Raw genomic sequence first — 17145 nt, forward strand, 5'->3', positions numbered from 1 at the left:
GGTACCATGTCTGAAGGGTTACTGTTGGTTCCAAAGGTGCCATACTGAAAGTGTTTGGTGGAAACGAGGCTTAAGACACAAAAACGTTTGAAAAAAGGGTCCAGGTTTGAAATACCAAACTTACCTTTTACATTTGTTTAAAGCTGAAGCATTCATCACCAAAAGATTGGAGTTTTGTGTTTAGGAATATACATTTTTGTTAATTCAAAGCAGCAGAAATAATCAAACATGTCATTCACTACAGTCAACAACAAAGTAGAAGAGCTCACCATCACATAAACAGATGCTTACTGTTGAAATAAAAAAAACACCAACTTGACTTCACTGTTGACCATTTATTCCACAAAACATACAATGCAAAGCATGTGCACTGTACAAGCCTTAACATTATGAAAATACTCATAACATGCCTGTTTTTTTTTCAATTCATTAATCTTAATTTTGTTCTTGTAGTCACCCAGATCTACGTTTCTTTTTTAATGACATAGTATAACTTGTCTATTGAACGTTGCTTTTTGCATTGCTTTTGTCAGTTTTTGTCCTTGTTAGCTCATATTTCCACCTTGACTATATTATAAATATTAAGTAAAATTAAAATATTTCAGTCTTACCTGAACTATACAAACATACTGGTATGACAGTTGACACAAGTAGACTCAATTTCATTGTTAAACTGTGCGTAAATTGAAACAGGTATAAAACCTGGCAGTGTTTTCCATGTGCTACACACAGCGGTGTCAAGTGCAGCTGCTGGTTCGAGACACAAGCTTTTTAAAATCTGTAACTTTTGCTGCTGGTAACGGCTCCTTAAACATCCCAGTCCAGTAATGTTTCTTATATCAGTAGTCCTAACTAATACCAGTTACACAAGTCCTTGACAACATCCATTTTTAGGGGAGAAAGATCCATTTTTATTTGTGGCACAGCAGTTGTGGAGGCTTGTTTCTGTGGTCCGAGGGGTTAAAACCAGAGGGTTAGACGCTCATTAATGAGTCTTAGTGTGTAAAAAATACACAAACACTTCTGAAAGGTAGGCAGCAGGTGGTTCTCAAGGTTAAGTGACAAGACCCCTACGAAGGTTGGGTTACTGTTTGTACAATTTCGAAGACACCTCAAACGCAGTTCCCATTTATTCCTCCGATCCAGTGAAGCACCTTGTCGATGTCTTCTCCAGTGCAATCTCCGTCCAATTTACACACCTTCATCACGTAAAATATACAACAACCCTCAATCTCATTAGTTTATATTATGTTAAATGTTATACACATATTAAAATTTTTTACAAACCAAACTGATTGTTAAACCACACAGTATCACATCTGTACAAAAAAAAGGTCACAAAACTAGGCGAAAGAAAGAAAGGGATTTGTTTTTTGGCAATTAAAAGCAACAGCCTGGTCTGTCACAAAACCACAAATTAAGGGGTTAAATACTGAATTCTGGAAATGAAAAAGGAACAGTACATCTAGAGCTCAACAGAGTCTGTAGTTGTGATAAAACTGATCGTCACGTTCCCGTAAATGTTAACAGAAAAACATGGTTAAAAAGGGGGTTAAGTGGCTGAACGCCTGAGGACACATATATAGTCTGCGACCAGAAACCAAGCTCAAGGTGGTGACGAGAAATACCCTGCAGGTCATTGCGAGTACAATAACTAATATCTTCTCCTTTGTCTAGTCAAGTTCGGCTTTCTGGGATACGATCATGGACAAAAGGCTTTTATAAAGGTTCAGATTTCAGCTCCTCCACCCTGCACTCCAGGTCGGCCACCTACAGAACACAGACAGAGAGGAAAAGGCTTAATTATGCTGCTTTTGTGCTTCACAGGAAGTCAGCAACATATATAGTAAGCTCCAGAATATCTGACTCCATTATCAAGAATTCAGACATTCTTCAGGATACAAATGGTCTAGATTGTTTTGGTGTGAGTTGCTGAGTGTTGGAGATATCGGCTGTACACCCACCCACCAACATATCACTGCGCAGAGGGAAGAGTGCATCTACTCATGGATGAGAGGCTTGTGACAGCGGGACTTGTTAACACTAATGGCGTCCTCTGCTGAGCTGTTACGTTAGCTAGCTCACTGGTGCTAGGTCCCAACTGGTGCAGCCGCAGGATCTAGATTTGTCCTGGGTCATTAGTTTGAGGTTCACAGTTTTTTGTTTTTCTTTAAAGATTATTTTTGGGGTGACTTTTGCCTTTATTGATAGGACAGCCAAGATAGAGAGGAAAGGTGGGAGGAAGAGGGGGGATGACACGCAACAAAGCCTGTGCCGCTGCAGAGGACTCAGCCTAGACGGGTCCCCGTCATACTTTCGTTTGGCCATGTCGTCAAGCTAGTTTGCGGTCTCTGTCAAGTAGCTGTCCATTGGTAGCTGAGCAGGAAACAGCACTTCAGAATAAAAGCTCTGTGCCAGAAATTCAAAGTATTTCAAAATAAAGTGTCTTCTTTACTAACTTGACACATTCCCAAGTCACTTGTAGCCCATTCAGAATGGACCTGCCACCCACCAGTTGGGAACCACTGCTGTAGATGAGTGCTTCTCTCTGCGCTGTGATACAGGTGGCAGTGTAGTTCGGTAGAATATAGTTCCTACATGAAACTGCTCACAACAAGGTCTGTGGATTATCTTGAGTAATCGGGTCATGATTTCTGGAAAGAGACATTTTCGGCAGGAGGAACTTTGTCAAAGTTCTAAGAGACCAAGGAATGAACTGATGTAGTTCTTAGAACGCAGTTCGGATGGACTTTTTTAGCTCCTGTTTTAGATTAGCTTTAGATAAGCTCTCCTCACCATGGATGCATGAAGAGAACTCTATAGCTGTTGGTGGGTCTCGTGTGTGACAAAGAACTGTTGAGGAGAGACTTGTTGAGATCGAGAAATATCCAGAGCTAAACGACCGTCATTATTAAGACCATGGCCAAAAAGATATTGCCTGGCGAGTCGTAGCTCTGAAGATCGACTCCTCAGTTGAGAAATCACATTTAAGTCGGGGCTCTCCACACATAATTTTAAGCAAACGCAGAGGTGGAAGAGGTTCAGATCTTTCAGTAGAAGTAGTAATACCTTCATGTGGTCGTCCGTTGACGAGCTGCAGTGCGACGCCTCCAGTGTATGCTCTGTGTGGCCACGGTGGCACCAGTAGGTTTTCAGCTTTAGTGAGTCCACAGAATTGTTCAATCTGAGAACGCTTATTGCTGTTGAGTTTTTCATTTGTAGTTTTTTGGCACTTTGGGCACAAGCTGAGTGCTGCTAGAATCACTCTGGATGGTAGTTCCATCATATTGGAAAGAAGGCAGACATCTCTACAGCCGATATCTCCAACACTCTGTAACTCATGCCAGAATAATCTAGACTGATAAATAGCACTGCAGGTAAGAGGGAAATTGTGTGATGTTTCTTAAATTGTTGGCAAGGAACACATTTACATTTCGTTCAGATAGTATCACCCTCATGCTGCAGTGTGAGTCACATTGAGCTTTTTTTAACAACAACATACAGTCTAAATGTGGTCCTCTGAGGTTTTGCTGCTACATGAAGAGCTTTCACCTCATAGAAATGTGTGGTATGGTTTGTATAAAGGCCACAAGACTCACTGAAGCAGTTTTGAGACCAATTGTTCTCATGAGTGCTGTAAAAAAAAAAAAAAAAACCTAGCAGAGCATCAAACTGCAACCAAGAAGCCAATTAAAAGTTTCTTTGCAGGAGCCATTAAAAAACTCCTTAATCAGTCAAAAACACTGTAAGCTACTTCTTTTAGCACTAAATATGCATGGGCTGAACAATACCAAAATGTCACTACTAATATTCTTGTCTTGTTTCTAGCCCCCCTCCATGTACCTGCTCCTGGAGTTGCCCTGACTCCTCCTTCAGAAGAGAGGCCTCAGCTCCAACTTGTGCACAACGCTGGGTCTCCTTCTTCAGGTACTCAATCTCCCTGTTAAAGGAAGCACATCAGAGTGTCAGACTGTCTAATGGGATAGCTTGGATGTTTCAAAGTGGGGTTGTATGAGGTACTTGAGCTTACTTCTGCTGATACTCCTTGATCAGGCGTTTGGCTTTGCTGTACTTGCGCTCCAGGGCCTGATACTGGGACTGCGTCTCCTTCAGGTGCTCGTCCACCGCCTGGCACAGACTCTGAGCCTCCATCCAGTAGCCCTCCAGCTTCTCCATACGCTCCTTGTTCTCCTGCAGGGTTTGCTCCAGCTGGGCCTTATCCATACGCCAGCGCTGCTTCTCCTGCTCCGCGTGGTGCAGCTGGAGAAACAGGTGAAGCCTCCATCTCAATCACAAGCTAATGTTATCTCTGATCCTTAAAATGATCAGTGCTTCTGTTCATCCTATGGGATTAGGATTGACTATAATCATAATTTATCAGCCTACCTTTCTCTTCAGCTGCTGGATCTCAGCCTGGGTCACAGCGTGCTTTATTTGGAGCTTTATAACAAAGACAGATGACAGTTTTAAATACATGTGTTAAAATCGGGCCCATCAGAGGAAACAAGATGTGATTACACGGAAAATGTCCCAATTAAAGACGTTCACTTTTCACCTCTTTGTATTTATGTGCTAGTTTCTCAGGGTCCGTCTCCAGAGGCGACATGTCCTCGTTCTCTGCCAAGTCAAACACCTCGATGGCGCTGGGATACGGAGGACTGACCTCCTCATCGTCGTCCTCTTCTTCGTCTGTGCCATATTCACCACCCTGCGAGGGAAGAAGTCCAGGTTAGAAACACTCAGTCAACTTTGTATTAATAGATATCATTATGAAACTTCCCCCAGTAGATTGCTTATGTTAAATAAAATGTATAAGTTTTCTTAAATTTTATGTTTAAATTTGCTGTAATTTGCGTACAATTCCAGAACAAAACTTTAAACATTGGAAAAAGCTATGTTTAAAAATTTTTGTTTACTTTTCTTGACAAAAGAAAATTTTGTATATGTATTTTTAAATCAGAAAATACCTTCAACAGCCACAATAAAATATTAGATAAAGCAGTGTACTAATGGCATATGAACAAAGCCCTCTGTAAAAAAAAAAAAAAAAGCCTTCAGAATATAGGAGGTAAATGTTTGGAATTTGGGGATTTCTAAAAGAAAAAAAAAACCAAATATTTGTTTAAATTTATTGTTAAATATTTGAATAAAACGTCATAAAACAAAAACAAAGTGAAACAGTCATTTACTCGTGTCTTTAAAAGCATATTTCTGTGCTGTGACACCAATCGGCCACTAGATGGTGCAAACCTCCAAAGCGCTGACTGTACTCTCCATTATACAACCTAACGCTTTTCAAGAACCACCCACCGTCACCCTGCATGAATGGGGCAACTTCCTGTCTGTTGTTATAATGAAACTACAGGCGGTTTGTGAGCACATGATGTGTTTATGTACAACTGAAACATCAGAGACACATGAGATTAACAAAGCAAAGGGTACAACATCCCAGTCATCCCGATTCGTCCCCATTTTAGAGCCGAGCTTATCGTTTGATCAGCCTGATACACGCTGGACACAACAGTGTGGCTTCTCGCCCAGAAGCACAACACAGACACACCACAGAGCGTGGCTTCTGTTCATGATGGGATGAATTTCATAATCCTAAAGGGGAACCAAGAGGACACAGTGCTAGCGAATGATTGCAAAAAATGATCTGTTTTTCATTATGAGGATTGAGAAAGTATTTTGTGCCTGAACAGGTTAAAAGTTACATAAACTTTAAAGCTATTTAGTGATGCTTTAATTCTGTTGTCGAGCAGCTTTGTGTTGGCCTATTTTTCTACAACAGCCGCTCAATAATCACTGATGTCCATTTATTGATTTCTTACTTTCATTATTGTTTTTCTGACACTGGAATTGATCTTCTCTAAATATTGACGAGACATCAAGTGAGCTGTAAAAGTTAACAGCCTGAATCTCCCACTTAATTCTCAAAAATCATGGCAGTGGTGGACTGTTGGGAAGCACAGTCACTCAGGTACTGTACTTTGGTACTATCTCGCCCAGTGTCAGCTGGGATAGGCTTCAGCCCCTCTACAACCCCTAACAGGATAAGCGGTTATGGAAAATGAATGAATGAGTATATTTACGCTTCAGTATTGACAGGACAGACAGAAGTACTGCAAAAGAAACTAAAAAGAAACTAACATTATAAGTATACGGTATATTTAGAATATTTTACCCGCTATAACTTGCTGTCAGACATTCCTATCCAACAGGGAACTGAATTAAAAGTGAAACTTGTCTATGCTTTCTTCAAAACCACCAGACTCCATTGACAAAAACAGCAATTTTACCTCACAGAACACAGGAGCTGCTGGTCTACCTTTGCCTCGATTGGTTGGTTTGTTTGTATTATTGTGTGACGTTGGTGTTTTAAAGGGTCAGTTCAGATTCACCAAAGTCACACAATAACATAAACAAACTAACCAGTCGAGGCAAAGGTAGACTAGCAGCTCCTGTGTTCTGTGGGGTAAAATCGCTGTTTTTGCCAATGGAGTCTGGTTGCTCCATCGGAAAGGTAAAATGGTCGAAATATTCCAGATTTTGCGCACACTTACATGGGAGTTGACTCGACTAGACTTTAAGTGGCTTAAATACATTTTTCTGCTGCCCTCGTTCACAGTAAACTGCTTTGCTTCTTTTACCGTACACCAGTCTGCTTCTCTAAACTGGGAGCATGCCGACTGACATCCACACTGACTACAGAGAACTACCTCATACAAGCCCACTTAAAAAAAATCCAAACTATCCCTTTAAGTAAAAGGTCAGAACACTTCTTCCACCACTGGATCATGGTAGTATGTGCGTGTGCATGCAAGTGAAGGGAGAAGGAAACTGATTAGTAAGCACTGCACCCTCACTTCTGCACCACTGTGCATGTGCAGACGCTGCACCACCGCTGATTCAAGAATGACAAACCAAGCAGTTTTCTTAGTGCTCCTTGTTCCAGAGGATCTTAAAAACGAGCCCTGAGCACAGACACTAACCTCTTGTTCGTCCATGTACTGGTTGTAGCGCTGCTCCATCATCTCCCTCTGCCAGCGCTCCTGCTCCAGGGTCTGCTGGATGAGCTGGGCCACTTCGCTCTGTTCTCCCGGCTTCTCACGCCCGATCACAAACCTGAGATATGACAGTCGGCTCAGTTAGAAGTGAACTCTGACATGCTCAAAGTGGCTAGCTGAAGCAAAATAGTAATTTATCTGTTGTGGTGTGATGCTGTATGCGCATGCTAAATAATATATGATGGTCCTGTTTTTACTGCTGACCACTGAGGAGCACATACACAGCCTCCATAAGGTCCAAGAATGTGTTTTTCATATATAATAAACTGCTCACAGCCCTCTCCAGTTGCTATAGTGTGATGTGTTAATGTAGTAAGGAATGTGCCGGCTCTCTGATGACAGAAAATGTCTTCCTGTTTAGAGCTGAACAAAGGCAGTCTCTCTGGAGTTGGCCTCTTCTATGATTAAAATCAAACGCCCCTCTCTGCCTCTCCTTCAGCTCATTGTACACTTCATTATAGGGACTATATGTTTCCTGATTGAGGCTCACAAATCTCTGTCCAATTAGAGCTGCCATGTAAACAGCGAACAGGAAAAAACAACGTAAATCACAATGAAGCCACAGACGGTTATTAAGCCAGCCACTGCAGCCTTTCAATTTCTGCGGCACTAACGGGTAATTAAACGCACTTCCTGCCCCCATCTATTTGTCTGCCTGACGGTTGTTTTTATGAATAGGTCGGAGCTCTAGCGCCCCCATCACTGCAGGAGATCCATAATGTATGAGCTATCTATGGAGGTCTCTGATCTTCACAAGTCACACAACACTAACAATCACCCCAACAGCGCTGACCACTAAACCCTGAATTATGAATGAGCTCGGATGACAAAAGGAGCACGTAGGGAACAGTCGGCTCCACCAAGAACACCAAAGAGCGGAGCTACAAATATCCCTCTGGCATTTCAAAATGATACTTCTGGTGCCAAGTGTGTTTGTTCCTGATAACTGTGTTTTCTGTGGAATCTTTGGACCGTATTCAGGATGTCTCAGAAAGGGAGCTTTTCCACACTGAAGGGTATAATCATGACCCTGTGAGACTTGAGATATAAATCTGCAGTCTGGTGCGCTGAATGGGCAGGATGTGGTAGAAGTCAGTCCTGCGTGTAAGGCTGGCTGTGTATATCAAGAGGAAACCATCTCTGCGAGTTGAAGTCACAGCGAGCTGAGGCAGATGAGTGTAACAACACGTACGTCCTGGTCACAGCAGAGGCTAAAAGCAAGGTGGCAACTGTGAAAATAAATGCCCGTTTCACTGAGGAGCACAGCATGCTAACAGGCTCACAGTGACAGGCTGACATGTTGATGTTTAGCAGGAAATGTTTACTGTGTTGTTCACCTGCATGTTAGCATGCTAATATATGTTTGCTAATTAGCACAAAGTACACCTGAGGCTCGTGGAAATGTGTTAAAGCTGGGGCAGTTTTCTGGCAAAGGAAAACAAATTACCAGAATTCGAAAATACATCCTCCTGCAGCTCTTCCCTCTCATGCATGCCAGGATTCATACATGGTGCTTGAAGTACTAGAATTTGGCACTCCGAAAATTACTTCATAAAATGTTTTAAAAAACGTTTTAAACTAGGAAGCCGAGAGTGGCCGTCCTTGCAAATATTTTCTATTTCTGTATGAATCCTATAAGAATGGAGCATCAGCAGGTTGCTAACTTCCAGTAAATAGTCGGCACCAGGATGTTTCGCTAGCTAGCAAAACCCTCCCACCGGAGCAGCGTCAGTTGTTAGCGCAAGTTGTGAGCTGTAATGCGGCAGTTAATAAGCAGGTGTGTGTGTCTGACTGTGAATGGTGGAGCTGTTATATGGATTTGTGGAGACTGTTAGCTGCAGAGGTGGTTGTTAGCAGCTAGCAATACTTGTTAGCCTTGAAACTGCAGCAGAGGAGCAGGCACTGGTCGCCAGACTTAAAATCTGTTGATCCCTGCAGAACTCCACACAAATCCCGACTGTCTAAAGAAGGTTTGTGGTGTTATTGTTGTTTGACAGGCACATAGGAGGCTCCATTAACTGTAAGTGTAACTGTGCTGTAAGTTAACAGTCTGTAACAGAGCTGAACGTCCAGTTTTAATCACCAACACTGTAAGAGGACATGACTTAAAACCTCCAGGGCTAGATTTTCTAAAGCCTGAAAACAGGGCCAAGAGGAGGTGCAGAAGTCTAGTCTTCTCTCAGTCCACTTGAATTACAGTATGTTCAAGGTTATAATGGGATTTTGCCCAACTACACCAAAAACACCTATTTCAGCTTTAAGTTTTTCAGGTATTTAGTCATAAAATTTTGTTCTGATGGTAGCATGAAATTTGCAGTCCATCCAATGGTTGTCAAGATATTCCAGTTGAGAGTGTTAGTGGTGTTCCAACTAGTTTCATCCCTCAAGTCTTGCTGCTGTTGTGGCTAATGAACATTGCACTGGTGTTGGATGATTTGTGTTTGTTGGCGTTAAAGGACGCCAAAGCATTTGCAGTAAAATCCTAGCTGTTCAGAGTAACTCTTACTTGACAGTTCCTGAGGTGTTCCTGAGTACGGAGGCGGCAAAGTTCTGGGTGACTCCCACCAAACTGGTCCCATCCACCTCCACAATCAGGTCATTCACCTGGATCCTGGAGGAGGCAGTTAAAAGAGAAGTTAAAGGATTAACAGTAATAACTCAAGTGTGGCCTTTGTTCATCATCTTTATACTGAAGCCCACACAAGCCACACTCCATTTATAAGCTCTCGTTCTTGGCAGCAAGACCCGTGTGCAGCTGCCAGGAATCAGAGAGACAAGTGGGACAATGAAGCTTCCACTCCTGGAAATAAAACTACAACTGCTAACCTCAGGCTGACACATGGTCTACGAGGCAAAGGCCTTTTTAAGTCCGTCTCGCATGTGTCTTTACGACATAAAGAATCAGGATATTCAACATGAATTAACGTACCTGCCGTCCCTGTGTGCTGCTCCTCCATCTGTGACCGTCTTCACAAAGATGCCCAGCTTCTCCAGGCCCATGTCGGCCCCTGCACCCATCCCGATGATACTGATGCCCAGGCCCTCACCATCTGAAAGAGAGAGGGGAAAACCACACCAGCTGTTAGCATACTGTTTTTGGTCAGTTTAATGTGTTATGCAGTCATGTCTTTGTGAGTCAAGCATGGGAGCTCATGGACTGAGGCGGTGTTACCACTCTCTGTGGGTGGAAAACATGTCTTTGATTCCATGTTCATGTTGTCACTCTTGGCATTTACATTTTTGGTAATAATTTGTGGCTGTGGACTACTTTCAGAGAAATGTGACTGAAACATTGGCAGTTTGATCTCTGGACCATCAGAGTAAATGAGGGTGGAGAAGTACAAGAGCAGAGCTCGCCCCTCTCCCTTCGCCACAGATGTGATCCAATTGTGTGTGTCCTAGAAGCCTGACAATGCACTTCCTTCCTCATAAAATATTTACAAAGCCAGTTTTAAACCTGGCATTGTTTACATTCATGATTGTTTGGTAGCAGTCATCTTCTTCACGTTGCTGCACGTCTTTGCACAGTACTGCCCCCACCTGTCAGTCGGTGAAATAGCATGAAATCAGCAGCAGGAATGATGATGATACTTTAATCGTCATGGTCTCACTCCCAACATGTCAAATACCAACCCTTTGTCAGTGGCCCATTGGTGTCAGACACTGACCTATAGAAGCACCCTCTGGGCAAGTTCTGTATCTGTACTGTATCAACACATTCTCTGGGGGAAATTTTACTTCTGAGTCAAATCGACACCGTCGCCTGACATGTACCTCCGCAGAAATGTAACCACACGTTGCAGCAACACAGACGCCCCTGTCTATTTCTGTTAGCTGAAACCATTTCCCTCAGTGGAAACGAAGCTTTTATTTACTTTAATTTCACAAATAAGAAACAATAAATCGGGGTGTCTGTGGCTTAGTGGTAGAGCAGGTGCCCCATGTACAAGGCTGATTCAACTCCAGTCTGTGGCCCTTTGCTGCATGTCACTCCCTCTCTCTCCCCCCCTTCACACTCATCTGTCCTATCAATTAAACGCTTAAAAATGCCCAAAAAAATATCTTTAAAAAAAAAAAAAAGAAACTATAAATTGTGAAGACAATAAAGCCTCCACAAAAATAGCATTTTAAGTCTTGTGTGTGATTTATCCTGGCTTCATATGAGCAGAGGAAATCTCCACTTGTCACTAGGCTAATTTATACAATGTAAAATGCCATAGGCTTGTGCTAATAATGTTAGCATGTTGTATTTGTTTGGAAAACATGTTTAGTATAAGACAGTTGTTTTGTCAGTGAACCTTGTGAGTTGTAATGGAGCTGAATTTTGTAACATTACCTTTGTTAAATGTTGCTGTTGTCCCTGGCTTCATATGAGTAGAGGAAATGTCAGCTAGCTGCTAGGCTAATTTATACAATGTAAAATGCCATAGGCTTGTGCTAATAACGTTAGCATGTTGTATTTGTGGGGAAAATGAGTCCAGATAAAGACAAGTGTTTGTCTGTGAATGCTGCGAGTTATAGTGAAGCTGATTTGTGTACTTGTGTTTGAAGTTGTCTCTATTAAGCCATGTTTAATGTGTGTTTAATGTGTGTTTTGAATCAACTAAACTTTACAGCACTTCAAAGAAACCTCCACCACTCAGTACTGTTTTGGAGGTGTAACTGCCACCACCGCATTAGTAAAAACGTGCATAGGCTTCGGCGTAGGCTCTACCGCACAAATATAAATCCCCCATTACTACCAACCGACACTAGGTCAGTGGCCTGTCATGTCAGGATAACGTCATGATGGTCATTTTGACAGTTTATCAGCAGTCAGATAAAAGTCATCTGAAAATCTTGTTGCAGTTTCTGCCGTACCAGTAGTACAAGGTGCAAAAATGTAAGCGTATCTTCGCAAAAATATGATCACAAACAAATAAATAATCTCCATTTGAAGTTGCAGTTTGGCGTGAGGTTTTCTGTGGGTTTTTATCTTGAGGTTAAGGTAAAGATTAGGTTAATAATAATCCACAATATGGCCAGATAACCCAATGTCTGTGTGATGCAGGACATTAGGCACCACCCCTGGGTAAAATACTAAGCTATTAAGCAGGATCTATGGTCGTGCGGCAGGGCCATTGTGAGCATTTATACTTGTGCAGTGGTGTGTCTGTGTCACTCTGCAGTTACACTAGTCATTAGTCAGCGGCAGAGGTTTCTGTGGAGTGCTGTAGAGTTTAATTGATTCAAAACACACATTAAACATGGCTTAATAAAGACAATTTCAAACACAAGTACACAAAACAGCTTCACTATAACACACAGCATTCACAGACAAACACTTGTCTTTATCTGGACACATTTTCCCCACAGATACAACATGCTAATGTTTTTAGCACAAGCCTATGGCATTTTACATTGTATAAATTAGCCTGTGGACGAGCGGAGATTTCCTCTGCTCATATGAAGCCAGGATAAATCACACACAAGGCATAAAAATACCAGGTTTTAGTTATAAGCAAAGCAGAAAGGTGAGTTTTTAGCTTAAATATTTCTGTCTCCATATCCAGTGGGAGAATCTGTTCCAGAGTTTGAATCTAAAACAGCAGAAAGCAGCTTCACCGCAGGTCTTTGTCTGATTTCTTTTTTGCAACGGTGAGCAGCAGAGTCTGTGGAGATGATGAGGGGGTCTACCAGGGACACGCAGCATATCTCTGCAGCGCATCAACCTCATAGTCAGGGGCAAGTCCATGAAAAGATTTCTAAAGTAGCAGCAGGATTTTAAATCAATCCTAAGACTAACTGGAGGCTATGCAAGGATCAGTGGTGATGCGTGAGCTCTTTTGTTTTTAAGACTGACAGCAGCATTCTGTACGCTGCTGAAATAGATTTATAGTTGTAATAAAATCATGCACAAGCTTCTTTGTGTCTCTAGGATAAAGACAAGAGTCGACCTTCACGTAGTCTTGAGATGATAAGAACACTATTTCAGTTAACGTCTTCATATGTGACTTGAAACTTAGATCAGAATCAGTGATAATACCCAGATTTCCTGCCTGAGGTGTATCGTACTGAGGTATTAATTTGTAAGCACTGTTCTGTCTTTTATAAGGACAGCCTCCACTTCCTGATTTAATGAACAGTAAACACATCATTTATATAGAACATGGTCACATATGGTATCCTGTGTAACCTGCCCCTGTACATAACTCTAAATATAGTCTTCTATAAATAAATTAATGCGCCATAATGTTGAAGAGATGTTGAAGGAAGTGCGGCTCACTGGGGGAAACGGAAAGCAGTCGGTGAACACTGAAGGCCTTTTTACATAAGTAATAAAGATTTTTTTTCATTTGGCTTCAAAGAGACAGAAAGGACAAATCATATAGTCCAGTAGGAGGTTAATCACATAAACCAAAAATTCATTTTCAAATTCCTTCCTGTGAATGTAAAATTTCTTGTACTCATTTCGTTTCCCAATTTCATGCAAACCGCCCACCTGGTGCCCGAAGCAGGTTCAAATAAATGCTAAGAGTTTCTCAGATACTGTTACAGAGCACTGGGAAAAAGACTGCAGAATTTTTAGATGACTTTATAATGTTCTGCACCTTTCTCCAGCTCCACGGGGAACAGGTCCAGCCTCTCCACCCTCTTCTCCAGCTCGTACTCAGCAGACGCCGCCATGGGATCCACATCTTCATTACGCCTGTCGTAGTCCTCGTTGGGGTAGGTGGCAAACACCTGCAGCAGGAAACACAGACGCACGGTGAGGCTGAGAAAAACAAACACTTAATGTCCTCCTCCAGGAACATTTTAGTAATATGTATACCAATATTTATATTAAATTCTGGATGGGGACTCGTGTCCTGCCCATCACAGCTGCTTTCGCTAGCTTGACTGCTGAAAAAGCAGTGTGCATCAACGTTAGCATTAGAGGAAACTTCAGGGAGATTCAGCCATACACATATAAGCCTCAATCAGACACAGTTGAGAGTCTGTTGTGCACCAAAATCAGCCGCTAGCAGACAGAACAGAATGTTGTGTAGTTAGCATCACTAACAGTTGTGAAACATATAATAATATGGGCTACGATGGGGGTTTTGATAGTGTAAGAAAGCTCCAGGGCCTGGTTTACATCCAAAAACTGCACAGCACTGTGGTAAAAAAGAAAAACCTGCCCACCATTACCTCAAAAGGTTGTTAGTGCACTACATCTAGTTTCATCTGTTCAAAAACACAAGTGTGGAAGTAACTATTTTTGGTTTTATGTGTATGACAGAGCTAGGCTAGCTGTTCCCCAATGTTTCCAGTCTTTGTGCTAAGCTAAGCTAAGTTAACCATATCCTGGCTGTAGCTTCATATTCAGCTAACAAACATGATAGTGGCATCAGTGTTTTCATCTTACTGTCTTTGTTTCATCCATTTAAAAAGTTATGCGTGAAAGTAAACTTTTTTGGTATTATGTGTGAATTGAGCCAGGCTACCTGTTTCCCCTTGTTTCCAGTCTTTGTGCTAAGCTAAGCTAACTGTAGCCTGGCTGGAGCGTCATGTTCAGTGTACAAAATGACAATGGTATCAATTTTCTCATCTAACTCTCAGCAAGAAAGCAAATAAGTGCCTTTCCCTAATTTGTTTTATCCGTACAAAAACTTTCATGTGAAAATGACCTTTTTTGGTTTTATGTGTGGACAGAGCCAGACTAGCTGTTTCCTAATGCTTCCAGTCTTTGTGCTAAGCTAAGCTAACTGTATCCTAGCTGGAGCTTCATATTCAGCATACAGACATGACGGTGGTCTCAGTTTTCTTATCTTACTCTCAGCAAGAAAGCAATCAAGCATTTGTTGCACATGATGTGTTCAAAGACCGTTGGAAATCCAACAATAATTTCTTTTACAGTTTCTGATTATGATAATTTTTTGTTGTTTTAAAAAAAAACATGCCTTTCAGACCCATTGACCATTTTGGGGTTTCAGATAGTTTCAAGTCCCTAAACTGGGCCAAAATAAAAAACAAAAGTCCCTCTGCAGAGCTTAAAAAAATTATCTGACATGCCTCCCCTGTTCTGCACCACCCCCGTCGCGCTCATTAATACCAAACAGTCCCTAACATGTCTCTTTTGATTCTCTGCTCCCTGAAGTCTGTAAATGAGCTCTTCCTCTTCTTTGCAGCCTCTGTGGTTTATCACCGCTTCGTGCTGCTACTCAGTTCTTCTTTCATATTCTCCAGATATAGTAACTGCTACTGAAAACACAGAAATGCATCACTTCCTGTGCACCCTGGGGAGCTCGCTAAATGCTGAGTCACTGGTGTATGTATGTGTGTGTGTGTGTGTGTTAACAGGTGAGTGTGACTTCACTATAGGTGATTAAAAAAATCTACAGTGTAATTTGCTGTGGATTTGGTTTTAATCTGCTCACTGTGTGAAAAAACGGATATTATGAACATAATTTAACTCTTAATTTACTGCACCATTTGGTGTACTCTCCTTTTTCTGCATCCTTTTTCTGGATCTACAGGGAAGTCGTCAGTGTGTTGTTATGTAATCGAAGCTAACTTTTGCTTTAGTTTTATTAGAAACTGCACAGTAAAATAACTTCACATGGTCATAGTCAGGGTCGTCCTGAACAGGATTACAGTGAAAATTTCAGCAAACCTCTGAAGGAAAACATCTTTTCATTTAACTTGATTAACTTGACTTTGAAATGATTTTGTTACAGTGTCTTAGAATATCAGTGCGGTGAAATTACCTCAGGTTGTGTATCATCATAGGTACATTTTGAGCAGAAATTCTAAGCAAACTTGTTATAGAATCTTTTTTATCGTATTAGGACTGACTCAATATGATGTGGAGTAAATGCTGTTATCCCAGTCTTTCCTTGTCGTTTTTAGCTGCTCCGAGTACCACTTCATAACAGCACGAATAAATGCACATTAAAATCTAAGCGGCGGCTGGCTGACACTGCTCCTCTGTCCTGTTTGTCCATGCGCTCTGTCCCTTTGCATGCCGCAACGTTAACAGTTACAAATTTGTTTTTCGCTGCATGAGAAAATGGATATATGGCATGAGAGTGTGTGGAAAGTCATGGTCAGAGCATCACAAGTTCCTCTTCAAGGTGGGAATTTCATGTCCAGGTCTGACATTTCTATATCATGTTTCTGTGCGACCCACTGCTGAGAGATTTAAAAAGCAGCTGATAGCAGTTAGCGGCTAACTCAAAGAAGAACAGCAGCCGTACATGTCTGCAAATTGGGAGAACAATGAGGCTTGGGAGCTCCTTACCCTCCAAGCAGAGGGGGAGACCAGCAGCTATATAACAAGGATGGTGAATGATTATTATTGCCGTGTTATGCCAGAGTTATTGTTTATAAAGCGCTGCCGACAAACGTTATTTGTCACACTAGAAGCCGACGCTGTTGTGTTACATTTGACGCCTGTCAACCGCCTGTCAGAATGTCGGCATGTTGTCTAAAAGCAAACACCGAAGCGACATGATGATGATGTTGTGTGGTTCTGTGTAAAAGTGCAAAGGCAGCATGAAGAACTGACTTTGTAGCGGCTTTGTAGCGCAGTCTCTGTGTGGTAAGGGCTGTAGCAGTGGTTTCCAACTGGTACTGTTTCATACCCTGTTAGAAATGCTCACAATGTTTGCGATTTTAAAAAATGACTGCAGGTTACCAACAAACACTCATGTTGTGGCAACAAATGCAGCAGAGACAGATGAGCTGGATACATGGCTTTGATAACAACTGACCACTGTTGCTAATGCAGACATAATGCAATTCAAATGTATCGACCACTTCAGCTGAGACAGAGGTAGCGTTTCCTCCAGGCACCCCGCGCTGTATCGTTTCACAGCAGTAATGTGTATCAAACACACTGGGGGAGAATCAATCACAACCACTGAAGTTGCTCTCATGAAGACAGAGGCCTCTGTTTCCCACATTCACTCTGGTCGACCAGCATGACAGTTTACATAACCACCTCCAGCATGCTAATGGAGGCCTTCTGCAGCTGCTGTTCACACACACAGACACACAGACACACACACACACACACACACACACACACACAGAGTAAGCTGACTCTTTAAAAGCC

At 42.0% G+C, this 17145-nt stretch overlaps 1 protein-coding gene across 3 annotated transcripts in view; it reads right to left on the bottom strand.

Moving 5' to 3' along the window:
- Window positions 1-320: 320 nt before the first annotated feature.
- The window catches only part of LOC125880563 (neurabin-2-like), a 33044-nt gene continuing 16219 nt past the window's right edge, over window positions 321-17145 (bottom strand). For all 3 annotated transcript variants that reach the window (XM_049563141.1, XM_049563140.1, XM_049563139.1), the window contains 9 exons: window positions 13658-13790; window positions 9997-10117; window positions 9574-9678; window positions 6993-7125; window positions 4556-4708; window positions 4387-4440; window positions 4031-4260; window positions 3844-3940; window positions 321-1770 (listed from right to left, as the gene is read on the bottom strand). In XM_049563141.1, coding sequence (XP_049419098.1) covers window positions 1720-1770; window positions 3844-3940; window positions 4031-4260; window positions 4387-4440; window positions 4556-4708; window positions 6993-7125; window positions 9574-9678; window positions 9997-10117; window positions 13658-13790 — 1077 coding nt within the window. In that variant the 3' untranslated portion in view covers window positions 321-1719. The remainder of the gene's footprint in view (window positions 1771-3843; window positions 3941-4030; window positions 4261-4386; window positions 4441-4555; window positions 4709-6992; window positions 7126-9573; window positions 9679-9996; window positions 10118-13657; window positions 13791-17145) is intronic.

This window comes from Epinephelus fuscoguttatus, linkage group LG20 (assembly GCF_011397635.1).
Source record: "Epinephelus fuscoguttatus linkage group LG20, E.fuscoguttatus.final_Chr_v1".
NCBI classification, from domain to species: domain Eukaryota; kingdom Metazoa; phylum Chordata; class Actinopteri; order Perciformes; family Serranidae; genus Epinephelus; species Epinephelus fuscoguttatus.